The 23,435-nt window shown below is 41.7% G+C and overlaps 1 protein-coding gene across 1 annotated transcript; it reads right to left on the reverse strand.

Moving 5' to 3' along the window:
* Positions 1-521: 521 nt before the first annotated feature.
* On the reverse strand, positions 522-22,538 carry M1AP (meiosis 1 associated protein). The gene is given in 11 exon segments (XM_063158116.1): positions 522-668; positions 833-988; positions 1,496-1,702; positions 2,198-2,339; positions 3,133-3,283; positions 3,854-4,027; positions 8,937-9,111; positions 10,693-10,875; positions 14,429-14,682; positions 22,258-22,514; positions 22,516-22,538. Coding segments are annotated over 11 exon segments (1,869 nt in total).
* Between the last annotated feature and the right edge of the window lie 897 nt (positions 22,539-23,435).

Raw genomic sequence — 23,435 nt, forward strand, 5'->3', positions numbered from 1 at the left:
AAGGCCAGTCTTGAAAGCAACCAAATCATCTGGAGAGCAGAACTCCAGGCTTTAAGATTAAATCCAAGCCCTGTTTCATTCCTGTTTAACCTCCCCACTGAACCTGCTGCTGTGGGATGAGGGCAGCTCAGCACGACTGCCTGCCTTGTCTGATTTCCTCCCTGCCCTGCCTGCAGCTCCTCTGCTCCCACTGACAGCACTCTGTGATTTGTGGCCTGTGCTGGCCCAGTCTCACAAACCCAAATTGGAGGCAGGCTGGTGACGTGTGCTGGCAAGAGCAGGAAATACGTGGTGCTGCTGCTGCTGCTGCAGGGGACAGCTGGAGCTCTGGACAGAGGGTCCCTGAGCAGCAAACTTCCTGCAGAACTGGCTGGGTGACGAACACAACGTGAAACAACAACAAGGAGGAACAAACAATGGGAAGTGCCTGCCTGCCCAAGGCCAAGCTCGGTGTCTTGCTTGACCACATCCGGCCAGCTGCTGAGCCAGGAGCTGTGGCTGCCCAGAGGCAGCTCCTGTGCTCACTGCAGGAACTCCTCATACTCCTTGGGCAGCAGGGAGCCCTCACAGGAGCCTCTCCTGGCTGCTGCTGCTGCTGGTCTGAATGTCTGAAGTGGAGAGGGAGCCATCAGCAGGGGAGCCACTGCAGCTTTGGCTCTGCTCTGAGGCTGCGAGACAGGGACAAAACACAAATCCTTGTGTGGGGAGGTGCTGGCTGTGCCTCACCTTGCTGGGATTCCTGCAGGAATGTGGCCAGGAGGGCACAATCTGCTGGAATGTGGCCAGGAGGGGACATCAGAGCCCCTCCAGGCTGCTCACACACAGGACTCACCTGCCTGGGCTGGTGGCGCTCCGGGCGCTGCTCCCGGGGCTGGGGCTGCTGCCGCTGGGGAGGTTTGTACAAGGAGCTCTTCAGGTATTTGTACAGGTTGCTCTTCAGGTGCAAGGGGTTGTAAGCAACTTCCACTTCCAAGTTGTTCAGGGCGCTCTGCTTGGAAGAGAGAACTTGAGTTTGCTACAGGATGTGACAGGTGGAAGCTGTGGGGTTTGCATGTTTGTGGTTTTTTTGGTTTCTTTTTCGGGGACAGGGTTGTAGACACTCCAAACCACCCACCCTGCAGTGAAAGGTGAAGGGATTTTTGGCTGTGCTGCAAACTGTGTATAGAACAAGAGGCATCTCCAGACAGATCTTAATGGATTTAAACATCCCCTTGCAGGATGCAAGTCCTACCCTTTCCCATGCCCAGAATCCAACAAGCTGGAACTCCATTTCTGAGCACTGTCACCCCCAATTCTGCTTCACAAGGCCTCTTCCCCCCCAGCAGACACCAACATTGCTCCCAAGGACAGGCATTTGCTGTTCATGGAGAAAGTTGTGTGCTGGGAAGGAGTTCTGGAGTGCAGCATCACACAGTGTCACTAGACATTGTCACAGCCATTTCCTTCTCTCGTTATCTGCAGAGGTGATAAGGAGAGCTGATAATGAGTGACTCACCTCGATGGGGCCCCTGACTCGCTCGGGGTGCTCAGCCAGGAGGGCTGGGAAGGCTGATGGCAGCAGGAGCTCTCTGATGGCCACTGCTTTCACCAGGAGAGTGGCAGAGTCAGAGGGGACAATGACATAATAGGGGTGCACCACCACGTTCCAGTTTGGTCCCGTGTTCTGGGGCTCCTGCCTGGCCAAGAGCATCCACTTCCTTTTCTAGAGGGTAAAATCCAGGTGTGAACAACAGCAATAGCCACTTCCTTCAGCACTGCCACCGTGGGCTCAGGGCAGGCACACTCACACATAGGAAGGGAAACTATTCTGCAGCAGGGCTGAGTACAATATGGCATTTAGGTTTCTTTAGCAAGTCTTAAAAACACTCAGTTTTGGTTTGCAGCTTGTCAGTAACAGCCAGTTCTCCACAGTCAAAGCCTTGGTAAATTATTTTTGCTGTTAAAGTCTCAAATCTAACTCCAACCCTGGCATTTGCACTTCACACCTCCAAACACTCATTTCTGGTAGGTTTGAGGGTCTTCCCTAAGCTCTGATGAGCTGTAGCATCTTCCCAGCAGATATACAAGCCCAACTCTGGCCCATGAGGTGATGTTGGAGCTTTTCAAATGTTTCCAGACAGATGTTACAAGGTGTGCACTCACTGTTCCCTTTCCCTGGCCATCCCTCCCCATCACAGAGCCATTTTCACACACTCACCAGGAGGCTGTGACACAAAGCATGGAAGCTGTGCTGGTTTGTCTCCAGTTCATCCCAGTCCAGCTGCCAACAGCTTGTGGGCTTGATGATGAAGGGCAGCCCATAGAGCACAGACTCACACACCCCTTCAGACTTCAGAGCCCTGCCAGGACACAGCTCATATTAGTGCTCAGCATTGTAAGGACAGCTTAGAAATTATCCTGGTTTTCCTATAAATACACTGGAGAGCATCTCTGTGCCTTGAACTGCTGCCAGGAAAGTGAATTCTTGGTGAAATCACAGCACTGTGAGGCTTTGCTTAGGCTCTGATACCAAATTAATTGGTGTGGCCTCATTAGGTAATGAGAGAGCAGAATTATTGCAATTAAACATTTCACTGGGGTGAAAGAACTTTGACAGCAATGGCATCTGTGGTGTCACCTTCACTGAGTGCTGTGGTGACCCCAGGTGTGACTGTGGTCTGCATGTGGGCTGTGCTGTTCCATGAAAAATTATCCTGTTTTTTCTTATAAAGACACTGGAGAGCATCTCTGTGCTCTGTCCTGAACTGCTGCCAGGAAAGTGAATTCTTGGGTGAAATCACAGCACGGTGAGGCTTTCCTTAGTTTCTGACATCCAGTTAATTACTGAGGCCTCATTAGGTAATGAGAGAGCAGAATTATTGCAATTAAACATTTCACTGGGGTGAAAGAACTTTAGCAGCAATGGCATCTGTGGTGTCACCCTCACTGAGTGCTGTGGTGACCCCAGGTGTGACTGTGGTCTGCACGTGGGCTGTGCTGTTCCATGAGGGGAAGAGTGATGGAACTGAGGGTTTTTCACAGCAGAATTTGGCTCACCAGCACCCCAAAGCCTCCTGGTGATGTCAGCAGGCCCCAGGAAAGTGAAGCTTTTCTCACACCCTCCCCCAGTGGAAGACAAGGAGCACCACTCACTTGAGCACCCGGAGTTTGTGCAGAGCTGGGGAGGGCCAGGCTGTCACATGCCAGGGAGAGCTGGCATCTGCTGCTCTCCCAGGGCCATCAGATGTCCCCAAAAGCAGGGCTGGGTCCAGCAGCCTCTCCTGCAAATCACACTTCAGGCACACTGGGAAAGGAGAATGGGTTAGGTCTCTGGGATGGGCAATGTTTAGCACGTGACATGCTCAAAGCACTTCAAAATCAATGTTTTCTAGCAACTATTGGGGGAAGGAAAATACCAAAGCCTGGCACAAGGCATCAACCTGTCCCCAAGTCCCTTTATAGGGGCAACACAGCCTTTATTTAAGTGCACCTCTCTGTAAAACAGCCTTTATTTAAGTGGAGCTCTGTGTAAGAGCCTTTATTTAAGTGCAGCTCTGGCACAGACTCTGTTTTAAACACAATTTTTAGGGCTATTCAGCTCCCAAGGCTCCTTTTTACCTTGGCCACGTGGCTGTGAATTCACTTGCCCCTCCAGGCACATTTTTGCTGCAGAATGGAAACAACTGCAGCCTCAGCAGCTGAAGCAGCAGAAAGCAGCTTTGTAAACCTGATGATTTTCCAAATTATCCACAGACCTCATCTGGGTCTCTAAATGGGAGGGAAGGTGCCCATAGGACAATCCTGGGTAACTTTTAAGGCTGAGGGATTCAGGAATTCCTTGAAAGGGGAGCAGAGGGAAGAGAAAATGAAATACTTAAGGTGTTCTTGGGTGCAGCAGCATGGCCAAAACCTCCTGAGGGAAGGAGGAGATGGAGCTGTTCCCTCTCTGTGCCATGGTCATGGAGCCAGGTTTTGAACAGCATCTCCAGGCTGATGACATTGTCCTCTACAGTTTGCACCTCGATGTCCATTCCCAGGATTGCCATATCTGCAGGAAAAAAAAAGAAAAAAAATAGGTGAAAAAGCACCAATATTTCAATTCCAGTTGTTAAACTTCTTTGTTGGAGGTGCAGACAAATGTGGTTTGATGTAGCAACAACTTTTAAGCGTGGAGAAATGTAGGCTGGACAGCAGAGTTAGGCAGGATATAAACAAGATAAACTCAAAAAAAACCCCCAAACCACCCACAAATAATATCTCAAAGATGCATGCAGATGAGAAGCTGCTTGAAGTCCATCAGATAAAAATAAAATGGGATAAATAAAATAAAGGGAAGGAAAAAAAAATTTGCAAATTGCATAAGATGTGCAATATAACCACTGGTAAACCCAGAAGGTGCAGTGTGGTAGCACTAATAGCTTCACCATACAGCCAGGATGTGGAAAGGCTTTCTCAGAAGAGGAATAAATAGCAGAAATAGCATTTTTCCACCCCTTCTTTATACCAGGCCAGCAAGGGGATTAAAAAACAGTGCTGCATACTTCTACACTGAGAAATCTTTTCATTTCTAATGCCATTTGGCAAAAATAACAAATGCATTAATTAAAGCCCCAAACCAAAGAAAAATCTCCAGAAATGAAATAATTTCTAGCTGGTAAATAATCCAGGACTCCTGTAGTGACTGTAATTCTTCAGATGCTCTGCAGGACACACTTTCTGACTGTCCCCACCTCCCAGCCTTGAGGCAGAGATTATGGTGGTTGTTTGTCTGCAGCAAAGCAGACTCAGCTCCCACTCACAACAGGAGATCTTCCACACTGCCCTTGCTACTAAAACATTTCCTTGTCCTCTCTGACTGTCCCTGGCTGCCAGGATATTTAATAATTTTTATTTTTTTAATTCTTTACTTCTTTTTTTTGTTCTTTCTTTATTTTTTTAAGTTGGAAGCTGCTCTTCATGAACTGAGCTGTCCCACCTCCAGCCCCTTGCCCTGAGTGTTGTTCCCATTTCCCTGCAGAATTCACTGCTGTAGGATGATCCTGTTTTGGGTGCATTCCCTACAGATTTTAGACATGAGATTCTCTCAGGGATGTGCACTGAAGAGGGCATGAACAGCTCAGAAGACAAAGCACCAGGAAATCCATGTAATTAACTTTTACAAACAGCAAAACACAGCTGACAAAGGGAAATATTTGTGTTTTGGGGCTGGTACATGCTTTAGTTCCTCCCTCAGTAAATATTTTAATGGTTTTATTTTCTTAATTTTTTTTCTCTGTAATAGATATTTAATCACTTACACATCTGCAATTGCACAAGACACGACAATTTTAAAAGAAATTCACTGCATTCATTAGGAAAAGCAGGTTGGGGTGCCAAAATCTCCTGTGCAGGGGTTCCAAAGTTCCTGGAGAGCAGAGCTGGGTGGAGAAAGGAGCCCTGGGATTGCAGAACATGGGCTGGGGTCATAAAAAAGGCATTACTGCTTTATCTGCAGGACTGGTTGTTTGTTTTTATCAAAGAGAAAGAGCTGGGAGCTGTTATCTCCAGCACATGCAAATATTCACCTTTGTTAGCAAAGGGTCTGGCAAGGCTCAGCTGCTCTCAGGGAGTGGAATGGGCAGGGGAAGAGAAATAACAACACCACCAGTAATAATAATAATAATAATAATAATAATAATAATAATAATAATAACAACAATAACAACAACAACAACAACAACAACAACAACAACAACAATAATAATAATAATAATAAATAGATATTTTATAATACAATATAATTATAATATTATTACAATACAATATATTATATCTAATTATTTATTAATAATAATAATTATAAGAATAGTAATAGTAATAATAATAGTAATAATATATCAATTGTATAAAATTATTATATAATTATGAAAATAGTATAATTATCTTGATAGCATATTATATAACTCCAATATAATTATAATATAATATAACTGTAAAATACATAATAAATTATTAATAATAATTATGATTATGATAATTATGATAATATATTTATTGTAGAGAATTTATATTATGTCATTATAATAATGGTCTAATTATATTAATAATCTATAATATGATTATAACATAATTGTAATATATATAAGAAATTATTAATCACAATTATAATAGTGTTTATTATTAATATTATTATAATACTTATAATATATTGATTGTATAAAATTCATATTATATAATTATAATAATAGCACGATTATATTTATTATATAATAACATTATAATGCAATGTAATTGTAATATATATAATAAATTATTAATGATAATAATAATAGTGGTGATTATGATAATGATGATAATAATAACAACATATTGATTGTATAAAATTAATATTATATAATTATAATTATAGTATAACCATATTTGTACTATATAATACAATGAAAATATTATTATAATCCAATAGAATTGTAATATAGATAATAAATTATTAATAATAATGATAATAGTGGTTATTATTATCATTATCAATTAGAGACCAGTCCATCCAAAGGCCAAACATCCTCTTGATTATTTCCCCAGACTTTTCCCACCTCAAATGTCCTTCTCTCCACGGGGCTCAGTTAAATCACTTTGCTCTGACTCTGAGACCTCAGCATGATCAAAGCTGCTCTAAGATTTGCCCATGTGAGGTTTTCAAACTCCTGAAGTCTTTTCCAGCTGCACTGCCCTGGGAATGAGCCTGTGGAGGGGATGTCCTGATCTGCTCTGGATATTAAAAATGTGAGTAGGTTCAAATAACCCCTAAATAAACTAATGGAAGAAATATCCTCAGTGAAATGAAGCTCTTGATGAAGTGCTGCATCACAATATTTATTTTCTAGTTCAACACAGCACCAATCTTGCACTTCCTGTACACTGGATCTTGCAAATTCAATGCTGTTTACTGTAATTTTTTAATAGGAGAATGGATTTTTATTTTTCTGAAACAGAAGGAGGGAGCTCCAGTGGGTGTCATAAACCAGTTGGGCTCATCTTCCCAATTATCTGACTTATTCATCCCCTGCTGTTTTCCTTAGAGAGCAAATAGTTCATCCACTCAGAAAATGAGAATTTCACCCCTTGACATTTCAACGGCCTTTATGTCCACATTTATATTTTTTTTTCCATTTACTGGATGAAAGGGCTACACAAAAATCCACATTTAGAAATCATTTGGGTGGGGTTTTGCATTCCCTGAAGCAGCCCTGAGACAGAGAGGCACAGAGCATCTCCTGCTCTGTGAGCTGAGCCTTCCAAGGCTTCCCTGCAGGATTCCCAGCCCCTACTGGGACAACTGAACAGAAATTTGCTGCAACCATGAAAGAAAATAAACAGCAAAAAACAAATAACTCTGTCTGTCCCTCAGTAAAAAACAGAAATAACCCTAATAACCCTTTTAATCCTGCTGGAATCTGAAATGCAAAGAATTTCAGAATTTTGGGCCTGTAAGCCAAAGCTTAGAATTAAACACAAGATTTGATCTGAGACTTTAGAAAAGGTTTCCAAACTTAAATGCTAGAAGCAAGAGTTTGGATTTATAGTTTAAAGCAAAGACATGTTAAGCTAAGCAAAAGAAAGTTTAGAGTTTTAGAGTTTAAGATAGAGAAAAAATAAAGTAGCCACAAAGGAAAACACAGAAATTAGAATGCAGTACTGTGAGTTAGTGTGTCATAAATTAGCTGAGAAAACTTACACTGTAGCATGAGTCCATGAGACAAAATATTTAAGGATTGGGTCAAACCCATAAATATCCTTTATTAGTGCAGTGTTTATTAGTCAATAACTCCTTAAAAAATCTTGTGATTAAAGGTCTTATAGCTTTCTGAACCTTGCTGTAAGGATGTGAGCTGAACTCATCCTTCCTGCCTATGTAGAAGATAAGAAAAACAAACCACATCATCTAAAAAGCTCAGAAGTCCCGTCTCTAACTCATTCAGAACTTCAAAAATCCCCACATAGTCCTCTCTCCCAGGCTGCACATTGCTGGCAGGAGTTACTGTCACTGACCAAGCCTCTTAATTAACTGTTTTTGTCTTTGATACAGTTCCTGCCTCCTGCTGCTGCTTTCCTCCATGCTCAGATGTGTTACCCCCAAAACTCGATGCCTTTTTCCCTTGAACCCCCACAGTGAAGCTGTGTCACACACGAATTTTAAATAACACCAAGAGCTGAAGTAACACACTGCCAGTTCTTGGCTTCTTTTTTTCTGTCAAGCTTGGGATTGAAGCACTTGAGAGACTATTTCATGTTCAGACTCAGATGTTTATTATTTCTTATCAGTGTTTCAGTCTCACAGCAGTGAGTTCTTCAGCATTTCACTAACAAGGCACAAAATGACCCCATATATCTCTCTACAAGGTCTTTTAAGGAGAAACTACCCAATTAAGAAATGATACCTAAATTATTTTCACTTTTAACCCAATAACTAATCACTCAAAGTCCACAGTGTGGACTTTTCTATCCAATGACACAAAACCACCCAAACCCATAGAGAAGAAGGTGGAGAAGAAGGTGAAGAAGAAGGAGCAGCCTCTGCCCTAAAACCTCCATCTTGCTTTATATATATTGATATATTCTAAACCCTTAAACTCTTAAATTTTGATAATAAACATTTCTGTTCAAACTCCACACCCACAATCCCGGTTCTATAATTTAATTTTGGAATCCTTCTCCACAACCTCAGGTTAAATTCAGTGTTCTCCTGGGGGTCAGAGCCTGTCAGCACAGAAAATCTAAAATTCTCAGCATCCAGGACTCCAACAATGCAGGAGATCTGTAAGTTCTACAACTTACTGGGGCTTCAGAGAAGTTCTGTGGTACAAATTTCCTCCAGGCACAGCAGTCCCCACTGACCCAAGGGACATTAAATGGCCCAGAGGGAAGTGGCAGATATTGGACTGTCCAAAGCCATAAATTCCCTAAAAATGCCCTCCACTCACCACTGCTGGGCTCCTCTGCTGGCACACACTGCTCCACATCCTCAGGCTGCAGGAAATCTCTCTTCACCACCTCAATGACCTGTATTCTTCTCAGGCTCACCAGGTCTATGTCTTGTAACTTCTTTTCCAGCTGCTTTACCATGTCTCTGCTGGGCTGGCTGGTCAGAATTGTGATCTGAAACACAAATCAGAGCATGAAGAAGCTGCCTCTACCCCAATTCTCTCTTGGGAGGTGAAGATGTTGGGTAGCACTGGTCTCACTATGGACAGAGGAGAAATCTTGCTGAAATATCAAAAGAAGATTTATAAGCTTTTTTTTTTTTTTTTGAGTTTTGGCTCACATTTAAGCCAATATGAAATGTGCTTTGCACTTGTGATCACTGAATCTCTGTAAGAAGGGAATTGTACATTAATTATAGTTCAAATAGATTAAACTTGGCCTTCTCCCTTGAAAGCTGAATGGGAATGTCAATTTTTTTTCTTTATGTATCCAGTCTATCCTAAAGATATTTCCAAAGAGAGCAGCAGTAGGTGGGATTCCCAAATTTTCACCTGATATTGAGAAAAGGAAACAAAAATTCAACTTACTCTGCATAAAAAAAAAATGCTTGTGATGGGGAGAGGAGAGAAATTGCAATCACTTAAGTATCTGGAGCAGAAAGAGGCCTTTTTTGAAACTTTTTTTGGCCTTTTGTAAGGGTAAAACTCCTGCCTGCCTGTAAGTGAGCAGAGCCTGACCCTGCAGCATTTCTTACATCCCCTTGCAAAGAGGAGTACAATAAAATTGCATAATCTAGAAGAACAAGAAGAATAATTGCATAATCTAGAAGGACTGCTTAGGGGAGTAAAAACTCCCTATATCTATGGATTAACTGAATTTTTAATGTAGCTTGTTCCTTCAAGTGTACTAGAAAATGTCCTGGATTTTGTTGTTTGTCAGAAAAGGTTTTGTGTGCAAAGCATGCTCTGTTTGTTCCAACCCCCAGCTTTAAAGCACAAATCACCTTTCAAATGATCAGGAAAAATACCTGAAAGCCCCAAGAAAGGCAGAAAAGTTTCCTGGACAGACACTGGGAGTGAGTCTCAATTGCAGCCTGATCACAGAGTGACTCTGTGAGACTCTGGAAGGGTTTAAGGACTTAAACAAAGCAGAAAGGTTTGGCAAATTTCACTTGTGGCAATCTCAATTTGTTTTTTATGACTGGCAGGTGGACCCTAAGCCTGGGCAGTCTGAAATGCTGGATTGTTTGGAGCTGATATTTTCTGCTGTCCAGAGGAAAACACCATTCCTGTGTGAGTCCTTTCCCCTCCAGAACTCCCTGTCCTATCATGTCAGTTACTATTTAAAAAAATACTTCCACCTGTGAACCTTGCTCTGCTTTCTGCATTCACACATCTGTTCTCATGTGTTATTGGCAGCTTCCCTCCCCTTTATGCAAAATCACACATTCAGAGCTGAAAACACAGCCACCAAAATCCACCAAAAGTGTGTCCACCCAAATCCACCAAGAGTGTGTCCACCAAAACCTATCAGATCCTGGACCAGGACAGCTTTCCCTAGATGTGTCCCCTTTTCCACAGCAATCTGTCCAAGGGATTTGAGGACTTGATTTCAGGACTTATGGACGGTGGATCTCTGTAACATTCAGAGTGCTGAATACCTAAATTTTTCTGCATGTTCACTGCACATTAAATACACATTTATAAATCACAATGATGTGGGATGGTTCCCACTCACCTCCCACCATTTTCTTACCTCAACAGAACTATTTGTGGAGCCTCCTGCTGCTGTGTGCCTGCTGTACTGCTTGAACTGCTGCAATCCATCCTGCACAGCCTGCAGCACTCCATTCACCCCCTGGGGGAAGCAGCCTTCAGCTGGCAGTGAGCGGAGCTCTGAAATGCAGGCTTGAACTCGGGCAAAGTTTTCTTTCACTTGCTGCAAAACAGGGTTCAGGGGGCAGGAAAGGATGGGGTCACCATCTGTCATCTTCTGTTCATTGGGCAGTTTTCTGTATCTGTTCCACAGCCAATCCTCCCTTCAGGAGATATTTTCTGTTAATAGGCCATTAATTATTAATTATCTTCTGTCCATGGCCAGTGAGTGTCCCTGCATGGCTGATCCAATTCCACCATCCCATGGGGAGATGCTCCGCCCAGGGGAGGAGCCAAGCATTCCTACCTGGATCCAATCTGAGCTTTGGGACACCCCAGCAGCCTTTGCCCCCTGCATTGCCAGAGGAGCAGCTTTCTGCTGCCCTGCATGGCCAGAGGGAGCCCAGGCCCATCTGCAGCAGCCCTGGAGCTGCAGAGGAAAACTCCCCCCTTGTGCAGGATCCCTGCTGCAGCAGAGCCACAGCTGGCACTGCAGGAGGGCTGAGCCCCCATGGATGGGGCTGGGACACCACCCTGACACACAGGGGGCAGGTTGCATTCTCACTCTGGCAGTGGTTTGTTTTATTCTGTTTGTACTATTGCATTTGTATTTTTAATTTTCCTAGTAAAGAGCCATTATTCCTACTCCCATATCTTTGCCTGAGAGGCCCTTAATTTCAAAATTATAATAATTCAGAGGGAAGGGGTTTACATTTTTCCATTTCAAGGGAGGCCCCTGCCTTCCTTAGCAAACACCTGGCTTTTCAAACCAAGACACCTGGTGTCAACAACATAAAATGTTGCAACAACATAAAAATAAACATGAAATAAAACAACATAAAATCCCTCTATAAATAATAAAACAACATGAAATACCTCTATAAATAATAACATGAAATACCTCTGCATAATGTAGAGGAAGGCTGGTGGTCACAGAGAAGTCAGCTCACCTGAGCCTCACCAAGAACCCAGCAGCTAAACTGGTACATTGTGGCCACAGGAAAGATACTGAGTGAACTCTACAAAATTTATTTAAAGCAGTACAAGACACTGCTGCCAGAGGTCACCTTCCCCACTGAAGAGGCAGCAGGTGAACATTTGACTCATTTTGCTTCAGGTGTGAGGAGTTCTGGGTCACTGAAGCAGCCCTGAGCCCTGTTTGCAGGGTGGGCTGTCAGTGGGACTGAGTGGGAAGCTGCAAAGGCTCTGCTCAGTCCTTACTCAGTGCCACATTCAATTTTTTGATGCTTCAATGCTGATTTCTTATATTGCCACCATTTATTCTTCCCCAGTTATCCACTTTCATTCTGGCTTCTCTTTCTTTGCCCTCCCTGCCCTTTCCAGGGAGGCTTTATGGACTCTGCTACAGTGGGAACAGAGACCAGAAACAAGCACAGAGGAAAGGTTAAACCCAGGGTAAGTGTGTGTGACACTTCCCCATGTACTCTCCCCATCTCTATTTTCAGTTCTGGGGCTTTCCTGACTTCATGATTTGTCTAACACAGCTCTGAGAAACAGCTTCAATACAGCAGCTGATGTCTGCTATTGGAATGTAGCACCCAAAAAACCAGCAGAGTGAATACAAAGAATGGCTTGGAAATTATTAAAATAATTGTAGAAATGTTTTACAGTTTAACTTATCATTTGTTCTTGATTTACCAGCCAGAACAGAGAAGGGACCTACTCCTATTTACAGGAAGAAAGGATAAAAGACAAGCATGTTCTTCAATATTAAGAAATCCCTGGAGGATAAAGCAAATAAATGCAAATTAGGAACCAGGTACGGGTTTCACAATGACAGTTATTAACCACTGGATGAAATTCTCAAGAGAAGTACTTGATTACCCATCTTCTCTTCAGATCAAAACTAGATGGCTTTCTGGAAGGAAGTTTTAATGAAACAGGGGTACTTTAGGGAAATACAATAATCTGTGATGTGAACATACATAACAGTGATCTAAGGGCTCCTCTGCCTTTAAAAACTGTGACTATGGAAATGAGGAATTGTTGTTTAAATAAAAAAGACAGCTGATAGGAGCAGCAGTCATAGGATTATCCTTGTCACATTATCTATAACCTTTCCTACCAAACAAACACCCCCATTAGCCAGAGTCTTCTTGCAGATCACATTTGCTAATTTACTCTTGACCTCTGGCTTTTTATTTTTCTCAAGATGTGAAGACTTGACAAAACTCTTCAGAATGTTTCCACCATAAAATGGAAGGGTTAATCCTGTGTGTTTACACTGATGCTGTGTAAATGGCAGTGCTCAGTGTGATTATTTCTAACAGGATGACTTCAAAAATTCTTGTGGACTTTTAGATGCATATTTGTATTCCCAAACTATTACTGCAGAGCTGCTGCTTACTCTCCATCTACATTTATTCCTGTGCAGAGCCCTAAATGAGAGCAATATTTGTTCTGACTTAGAGCTCTGTATTTAAAATCTGTGTGGATGTGGCACTTAGGAGCATGCTTTTGATTTGGCAGGGTTGGGTTTAGAACTGGATTTAGTCTTAGAGGACTTTTCCTGAAATCACAGAATCATCTGGATGTTTCTCAATTCAACACAGATATGTATAATATATATATATATATATATTTAAAATATTTATTTATTTATTTATTTAGATAGATATAATATATATATATATATTTAGATAGATAGATAGATAGATAGATAGATAGATAGATAGATAGATAGATAGATAGATATTCAGCACAGATATATTGAAAAAAATATATATTAATTATGCCCCTTTCCACTTCAATATCTAGAACCTCACATATTGGTAATATTATATATTTTTCAATTTTTTTTTTTAATTCTGTACCTTTCCCCTTCAATATCTAGAACCTCTCACATACTGGTAATATATGCAGCATATATATATATATATATATTTTTTTTTTTTTTAATTCTGTACCTTTCCCCTTCAATATCTAGAACCTCTCACATACTGGTAATATATGCAGCATAGATATATATATATATATATAGATATATATATATATATATATATATATATTTTTTTTTTTTTTTTTTTTTAATTCTGTACCTTTCCCCTTCAATATCTAGAACCTCTCACATACTGGTAATATATGCAGCATAGATATATAGATATATATATTTTATTTTTTTTTTAATTCTGTACCTTTTCCCTTCAATATCTAGAACCTCTCACTTACTGGTAATATATTTATTCAGCACAGATATATATTTTTTTTTAAATTTTTTTTTTTAATTCTGCACATTTCCCCTTCAATGTCTACAACCTCTCACACATTGGTAATATTTGTCCAGCTCCAGCTGTGTGTAATAATTCTGACAGAGAAGCAGCACAGCACAAAGCAGCATACAAAAGGTGCAACAGATGCTCCAAACCAGATATTTTTGGAAGGAAGAGCACAAAACCTAATTGATCAGGTTGACAGATCAAAAATGTCACTCCTCCTTTTCGACTTTATGAAATTTATAAAATTTCATTAAATTCACCTCACGGCGAAACGATCATTCTGAGCACCGCTGATTTTTAAGACGTGAATTTCTATACATATTTTTAGATATTAATTTAGATATAAAAATTAATTCTTTTTTCCCCTGAGCAGCAGCATACCGTGAAGGGCAGCAGACACTCCTGCTGGGGCTGCAGCACGTAGAGGCTGAGCAGGGGCACCCTGCAGGGCCCTGCCAGGCCGCAGGCCAGGCACAGGACATTCTCCAGAGCCTCGGCCAGCGCGGAGCAGGTGCTGGCCCAGCCAGGGCAGGTGGCATCCACCACCAGGATGTGGGATGGCTGCTGGCTGGGGGACTTGGCAGCAGGGAAAGCTCTCCGTGCTTCTGAGGGGAATTTTCTGGAGTTCATGGCTTCTGCATGTGGATGTTGTGTGCACGGTGATGCAGCTGAATGGGAGAAATCAATAAAGAACAGCGATGAGTGAGGCTCTCCCTTAGAAATCTGATAAAATTGCTGAGAATTTCAGACTTTCTGTGCTAGCAACACTGACCCCCAAGAGAACACTGCATTTGACCTGAAGCCACAGAGAAAACTTCCAAAATTAAATGATAGAACTAAGATTATGAGTGTATAGTTTAAATAAAAGTGTGTAATATAACATGGTTGAAAACCTGAAGTTTAAAGGTTTAGAATATAGAATAGAATAGAATAGAATAGAATATCTAGAATATAATATTAGAATGTAATAATATAATATAATATAATATAATATAATATAATATAATATAATATAATATAATATAATATAATATAATATAATATAATATAATATAATATAATATAATATAATATAATATAATACAATATAATACAATATAATACAGTATCATACAATATAATACAATATTAGAATATAATATTCTAATATAACATTAGAATATATATATATATAAAAATAAAAATGTTAAGGGAGAAGCCAGTCCTTCTTCTTCATTTAAGTAGTATTGTGTAATTAGATTAAAAACTTCACATTGCAAGCGACAAGTAGTTAGATATTAAGTTAAAAATTAAAATTTTTAGCAAGTAATTCAAATAAAAGCATAAAATATCACTTCAGATACTTAAGTTATTGCAATTTCTCCACCCCTCCCATCACAAGCAATTTTATTACAAAGTTGAATTTTTGTTTCCTTTTCTCAGTATCAGACCAAAACTGGGTGATGGGAATCCCACCTACTGCTGCTCTCTTTGGAAATCTTTAGGATAGACTGTATAAATTAAAAAAATATATATATATAAAATTTCCATTCATCTTTCAAGGGAGAAAGCCAAGTTTATTCTATTTGAACTATAATTAATGTGCAAGTCCCTTCTTACACACAGACTCAAGGATCACAAGTGCAAAGCACAGATCACAAAACTTGTAGATGTTCCTCCAGTGAACCTCTCAATTCACTTCACATAGTAAAAAACCTGAAGTTTAAAATCTTAAAATATAATATATATATATAAAACAAAATAAAAGTTTTAGAAGAAAAACTGGTCCTTCCTCTTCACCTTCTTCTTCCTCTTCTTCTTCATGAATTTAAACAATACTGTGTAATTAGATTTTAAAAATCCACATTACCACAAGTAGCTATTAAGTCAAAAGTAAAAATAATTTAGGTGTCATTTCTTAATTAAGCAGTTTCTCCTTAAAAAACCTTATAGAATACAAATACAGCTCCATTTTTAATTTGTTAACATAAAGTACTATAAAACTCAGCTTGCAAACTGAAATAGAAATAAAAACTAACAAACACCTAAATCCAAATTCTGGACAGGAGTTTGCACCCAAACCCTGGGGAGATCAGTCCCTGTTCCTTCACCCTCAGCAGCACCAGACAAGGAGCTGGAAAAGCCAAAGAGGCCAGCAGGAAAATCCTGCACATCCATGAATTTTACTTTGTGACTTTTTTAGGTAAAATTAATCTTTTTTTTTTTCTTTTTATTTATTTTTACTTTGTGGGTGTGAAGAACCAACTTTTGTCCTTCTGAGTGTCAAACACCTGGGATGAGCTCCTCCACAGATCTTGAATTTGATTTTTGTTCCCCACTCCATCTCCCTTCAACCTTAAGCACAAGAGAATTTTCCTGTTAAAATTTTCTTTTTTACTTCGTGAGCACAAAGCCTTTCTAAAAATCCCCACTTCACTAATTCCATGCCAATCCTTCAGTCTGTTTGTAAAAATACACAGGAAATTCTTCAAAAATTAAAAGTGTTGGTATAACCGCACACATCTTGTTATGAACAGGGATAATTTTTTCTCCCTACAGTTTTGTTCCCAGCAGAATTAGTAAAAGTTTTTGGAAGGATTTACACAGTTGGGCTCTGGCCTGTCATTTGTGGGGTGTGTTCAGCTCTCACAAACAGCTCTTTTATGGTCTCCAAGGAGACAAGATACTGCATTTCCTACAGCCTCCAGCACTTTGGAGTAAGAACTTCTGTGAGGCTTGGGAAGAGCAAGAAATGAGTTTTTATCTGGCTGAAGAATCGTCAGAAAAAAAAAAATATCTGAATTTCTAGGATTCCTTAGGATGTCTGTCAGTGCAGGCAAAACAAGAGTGATCACAGCCTGAATTTCAAAACTGGGATTAACATTTCAGAGCTGATGAAAATGTTATAAATGCAGATATAGGTCATGGAGGTATCTTGTTTTGATTAGTCCTCTGTAATTTGATTGTCAAATGCAAAACTGCCAGATATCACTTCAATCAGTGTCTCTCCTGAAGCTTTTCAATTTCCAGCAGAGTTTACTCAATTACTGCACTGAATCTGGGAATGGACTTGTCTTTCTGAATTTTTTCTGATGAGGTTTCAGTGCTACTGAACCCTGCAAGCCCCCAGAGCTTCCTCAAACAAGGAAACAAAACCCATCCTGTTAGAAATCCACAAGAGCTGGGCTTTAGCATTGGTTTGAAGAGAAAAATTAGTTTTGATGCTGAAGCAGAGAGAGTTTTCCTGATTTTGGATGAATTCTCTCATTCTTGGCTCTCTACTTATTTGTAGTTCCAAACTATTACTGCAGAGCTGCTGCTCATTCTCCATCTACATTTATTCCTGTGCAGAGCCCTAAATGAGAACAATATTTGTTCTTACTGACTTAGAGCCCTGCATTTCAAATCTGTGTGGATGTGGCACTGAGGAAGATGCTTAATGGTGGATTATTAAGGACTATGCTTATTTTAAAGTGGTTTTGTTAAAACAAATCCCTCATCAAGTCCTTACCATTAAATTTAATTTCTTCACAATTGTGGTGTCGTAATTAATCTCTGTTTAGCAATATTTAAATGCATCTCTCTACAATATTTGACAATATTTGACCTCTTTTATAGCCCTAGTGAGGCTGGAGAATGGAGGAATTCTGTGGTAAAAAAAAAAATTCTGTGGTAAAATGACATTTTCATTTAGGCATTGGGTGGACTGACAGAGCCCATCCCAAGGGATCCTCCACAATTCCATGAGAATTGGGTAAACTCTGAGTTCTGGCAGCTGGTTTGACATTAAGTTATTGCTCAATAAAGCAGAACTCTCCAGGTGTCAGGGCTGGTGATGTGCATTTTGCTCAATGCAAGTAGACACAAATTGTGCAGAACTAGAAAGAGGCAGAAAGGAAATTTCTTTATGGTGAGTGATCTGTGACTGCTGAGGACATTCTGCAGTTGCACATCATCCTATGTGCTTAGTTTGTTATTAAAAAAATTATTAAATAATATCCTGGTAGCACCAAAGCCACTGGTTAAAGAGGATTGAGGATGATTGGTTTTAAAAGGTGCCATTTTCAGAGTTAGCTTCAAATCCCTGAGAAACAGGAATATTCTCATGTGGAAAAGAAATCAGGCTGCAGAAATGAGGGTTTACTAAAGAATAAACTGGCTGTGCAGTGTGGATGGCCTCTGGTGTGAACAGTTTTTTCCACCTAGCCTAGAAAAGAAGGTATTTATTTAAAAAGGTCAGGATGAACAGAAGAATAGAGTTGTCAGAAAATCAATCTATTGAAAACAAAATTATTCCAGAAGATATTATGTGTTACTCTATTCATCAGTGCTATAATCAATCATAAATAAATGGCTTTAGGCTTGTGCTTTTATTGACATAAAATCATCAAGCCTTTGCAAGAATTGTCACTTCATATTAGTGTTAAAATCACTCATTACAACCTCTGGAGGTTCTTGGTTTTTTTTTTTTTTCTCAAAAGAAGAGGAACTATAACACTGTAGGAGTTTAGAAAAAAGTCATTTTTAAACCCTGAATCACTAAAAATGAGAATGAAATCTTAAGAGAGCAGCAGAGCAAGGACAAACTGCTGCAGAATTCCCAGGTGGATTTTTGTGGAAAAGGAGCCAACTCAAACCCCACCAGGAGAGCTGGGCTATGAGGGTGCTTGAGTGACAGGCTGGAATTGCCAGAATTCAATTTCTAGGAATTGTAAGAACTCAGTGATCAGATTATGGACAGGATAAAAATCCTCATGAGGCAGCTGCTCCATCTTCCCTGGCATCTTGATTAGGAATCCAGGCTGACACCTTGTCAACACACACCCTGTAACCCAGAAAAACACAGAAAAACCTGCATCATTCATGGGCAGGATAAAAACCTGCATCATCCATGGGCAGGATAAAAACCTGCATCCTTCATGGGCAGGATAAAAACCTGCATCATTCATGCCAGGATAAAAACCTGCATCATCCACGGGCAGGATAAAAACCTGCATAAAAACCTGCATCCTTCATGGGCAGGATAAAAACCTGCATCATTCATGGGCAGGATAAAAACCTGCATCCTTCATGCCAGGATAAAAACCTGCATCATCCATGGGCAGGATAAAAATCTGCATCCTTCATGGGCAGGATAAAAACCTGCATCATTCATGGGTAGGATAAAAACCTGCATAATTCATGGGCAGGGTAAAAACCTGCATCCTTCATGGGCAGGATAAAAATCTGCATCATTCATGCCAGGATAAAAACCTGCATAAAAACCTGCATCCTTCATGGGCCAGGATAAAAACCTGCATCATTCCTGGGCAGGATAAAAACCTGCATCATTCATGCCAGGATAAAAACCTGCATCCTTCATGGGCAGGATAAAAACCTGCATCATTCATGGGCAGGGTAAAAATCTGCATCCTTCATGGGCAGGATAAAAACCTGCATAAAAACCTGCATCATTCATGGGCAGGATAAAAACCTGCATCATTCATGGGCAGGATAAAAACCTGCATCATCCATGGGCAGGATAAAAACCTGCATAATCCATGGGCAGGATAAAAACCTGCATCATTTTTCATGGGCAGGTTAAAAACCTGCATCCTTCATGCCAGGATAAAAACCTGCATCATCCATGGGCAGGATAAAAATCTGCATCCTTCATGGGCAGGATAAAAACCTGCATCATTCATGGGTAGGATAAAAACCTGCATAATTCATGGGCAGGGTAAAAACCTGCATCCTTCATGGGCAGGATAAAAATCTGCATCATTCATGGACAGGATAAAAACCTGCATCATTCCTGGGCAGGATAAAAACCTGCATCATTCATGGACAGGATAAAAACCTGCATCATTCCTGGGCAGGATAAAAACCTGCATCATCCATGGGCAGGCTGGGCTGCAGGCAGGGAATCACCACTGAGGCTGCAGGGAAAATCCTGGGATACACCCAGGGCTGGAATTGTCCTCCATGGCCCTTACAACCTCAACTCTTCTACCCTGATGTGACCTCCGAGTGTAAAGTTTCAATCTCATTGTGATATTTTCATATTTCCTGTACTGTTTTGGGGTTGTTTTGTTAAAGCTTTAGGCAGCAACACTCCCTCAGTGCTGGCTGGATCCTGGGAGCAAGGGAAGGCAGAATTTGTCCCACAGGAAATCCTGTGGCATGTCCCACCTGGAACAGCAGGGTGTGCTGAGGTGGCTCTGGCTTTTGAGGTCACTGCAGGGACTGGGAGAGCTCTGCTGGGATGGACTGGGACTGGGAGAGATGTACTGGGCTGTACTGGGATTGGGAAAACTTTACTGGGCTGTACCGGGACTGGGACAGGTGGACAGGGACAGGGACAGCTGTATTGGGCTGTACTGGGATTGGGAAAGCTGGACAGGGACTGGGAAAGTTCTACTGGGTTGTACTGGGATTGGGACAACTGGACAGGGATAAAGACACCAGTACTGGGCTGTATTGGGGTTGGGACACCTGTACTGGGTTGAACTGGGATTGGGACAACTGGACAGGAACAGGGACTGTTGTACTGGGCTGTACTGGGATTGGGAAAGTTTGACAGGGACTGGGACAGCTGGACAGGGATTGGGATACCTGTACTGGGCTGTACTGGGATTGGGACACCTGTACCAGGCTGTACTGAGGTTGGAATACCTGTACTGGGATTAGGACACCTATACTGGGCTATACTGGGATTAGGACAACTGTACTGGGTTGTACTGGGATTGGAACACCTGTACCAGACTGTACAGAAATTGGGAAAGCTAGACAGGGATTGAGACTCCTGTACTGGGATTAGGACAGATGTACTGGGATTAGGACACCTGTACTGGGCTGTACTGGGATTAGGATTCCTGTACTGGGCTGTACTGGAATTAGGACAGCTGTACTGGGATTAGGACACCAGTACTGGGCTGTACTGGGATTGGGACAGCCGTGTGTGCCTGAAGGGTGGCCAAGCCCCCAGGGGGTGTCAGGGCAAGCCAGCAGCTCTGCTAGGTTCCTTCACACCCCATCCTGTGTTTCCCAGACACATTTCTCCTTGATGCCATCCATTTTCCCTGCACTGGACACTGTGGGAAGGATGGACGGGGAGGGAAGCACCAGGTCCAGCTTTTGCCCCCAGCCTGGGGCCTTGATGGGGCATTTTGGTGCTGCAATTAAAGCGAAACCAGGAATAAACTCCTCTGCCTGGTCTCTGTTTTGTAAGGTGCACCTTTCATCCCTGAACTGGGTTTTCCTCCACATTTTCACTCAAATTTGCTCTACACCAACAGCGCCCGAGGCTGCTGCCCTTGGATGCCTTAATTGCATTTACAGAGGACATGAGCACTAATTATTAACTTCCCGCGGAGCAACTCCCAGGGGAGGGTGATGTTTTTCACTTCCCAGCTCCCAAATACCCTCACAAGGGTTTCCCTGAGGGATGTGGGGGGTAATTTCCCTAGGGGATTTGGGGTGGAATTTCCCTGAGGGATTTGGGACTGAATTTCCCTGAGAATTTGGGATAGAATTTCCCTGACGGATTTGGGGTGGAATTTCCCAAGGGATTCAGGACCGAATTTCCCTGAGGGATTTGGGACGAAATTTTCCTGAGGAATTCAGGATCGAATTTCCCTTAGGGATCTGGGGTGGATTTTCCCTGAGAGATTTGGGACAGAATTTCCCCGAGGAATTGGGACCAAATTTTCCTGAGGGATTTAGGGTGGAATTTCCCTAAAGAATTTGGGGCAGAATTTCCCTGGGGAATTTGAGGCAGAATTTCCCTGAGGGATTCGGGGACCAAATTTCCCTGAGGTATTTGGGACCAAATTTTCCTGAGGGATTTGGGACCAAACTCTCCTAGGAGATTGGGGCTGGATTTTCCCTGAGGCATTTGAGATGGGATTTCCCTGAGAGATCTGGGGACTGAATTTCTCTGAGGGATTTGGGACCAAACTTTCCTAGGAGATTGGGGCTGGATTTTCTCTAAGGGATTTGGGATGGGATTTCCCTGAGGGACCGAATTTCCCTGAAGGAATTCAGGACCGAATTTCCTTGAGGAATTTGTGATGGAATTTCCCTGAGGAATTTGGGACGGATTTTCCCTGAGGGATTTGGGGACCGAATTTGCCTGAAGGATTTGGGACAGAATTTCCCTGAGGAATTTGGGGACCGAATTTGCCTGAAGGATTTGGGACAGAATTTCCCTGAGGAATTTGGGATGCAATTTCCCTGAAGGAATTCAGGACGGAATTTCCCTGAGGAATCTGGGACGGAATTTTCCTGATGGATTCGGGATTGATTTTCCCTGAGGGATTCGGGGCCGAGGCTCCTTTCCCGCTGCCGTGTCCGCGGCCGGGCCGGGCCCTGCCCGCTGCCGCCGCGGCCGGCGCTTCCCGATCCCGGCTCCTCCCGGGGCTGTTCCCGTGGGATTGCCGCCATGCGGGCTCGGACCCACCTGGGCGGGGCCGTTTTCCCGCTCCTGGCCCGAATCCCGGGTGGATTCCGGCCGAGCGGGGCCTCCGCGCATGCGCAGGGAGCGCTTCCCGCAATCCCCAATTTGGGATGCTCGGGAGAACCGGGATCGCTCTATTTCCCAAAAATCGCATTTTGAGACCCTCCCAGCGCATCCAGCACTGGTTTAATTGTTTTTACTTTCACCATCCGATCAGCCAAACGTTAATTTTGACAAAATTAACCCCGCAAGCCTCAATTAAAGCCAAAGGGAGATGGAATTTTGGACATCTGGGATTGGAAATTTATGGCTCTTCAAGGGGTCTGGAGATACCAGGAGATGCAGAAGCGATTAAGGGATGGAAAGTTGGAAAATACCCTTTTGAGAAAAAAATTATTAAATATTGGAACCCTATTTACTGAGAATTTTAGACTTTCTGTGCTGACAGGCGCTGACCCCCAAGAGAACACTGCATTTAACTTAAAGCTATAGAGAAGGCTTCCAAATTACATGATAGAACTAAGATTATGAGTGTATAGTTTAAATAAAAGTGTGCAATAGCGCATAGTAGAAAACCTAAAGTTTAAAGTTTTAGAATATAGTAATATAATATAACAAAATAAAAATTGTGTTATATATATGTATAGGCAGAATAAGGAATATAGGCAGAATAAATATAGCCAAAATAAAGGCAGAAGGGTGGTCCTTCTTCACCCTATTCTTTATAGATTTTAGTAGTATTGTGTAATTAGATAAAAAGTCCACATTGAGAGCCATCGATAGTTAGTTATTAAGTTAAAAATAAAAATAATTTAAATGACATTTTAAAATGTCCTTAAAATCCTTCCTTGAAGGGTAACTGTGTATTTTCGAGATAAAAATTTAATGGCATCAGTTTGCAGCTGTGCCAGCTCAGTGACTGCAAAAGGAAATCCAGGATTTCTCTAGGGGGAATGTTTTTGCTGGATTTAT

This window comes from Melospiza melodia, chromosome 5, assembly GCF_035770615.1.
Source record: "Melospiza melodia melodia isolate bMelMel2 chromosome 5, bMelMel2.pri, whole genome shotgun sequence".
Taxonomy (NCBI): Eukaryota; Metazoa; Chordata; class Aves; order Passeriformes; family Passerellidae; genus Melospiza; species Melospiza melodia.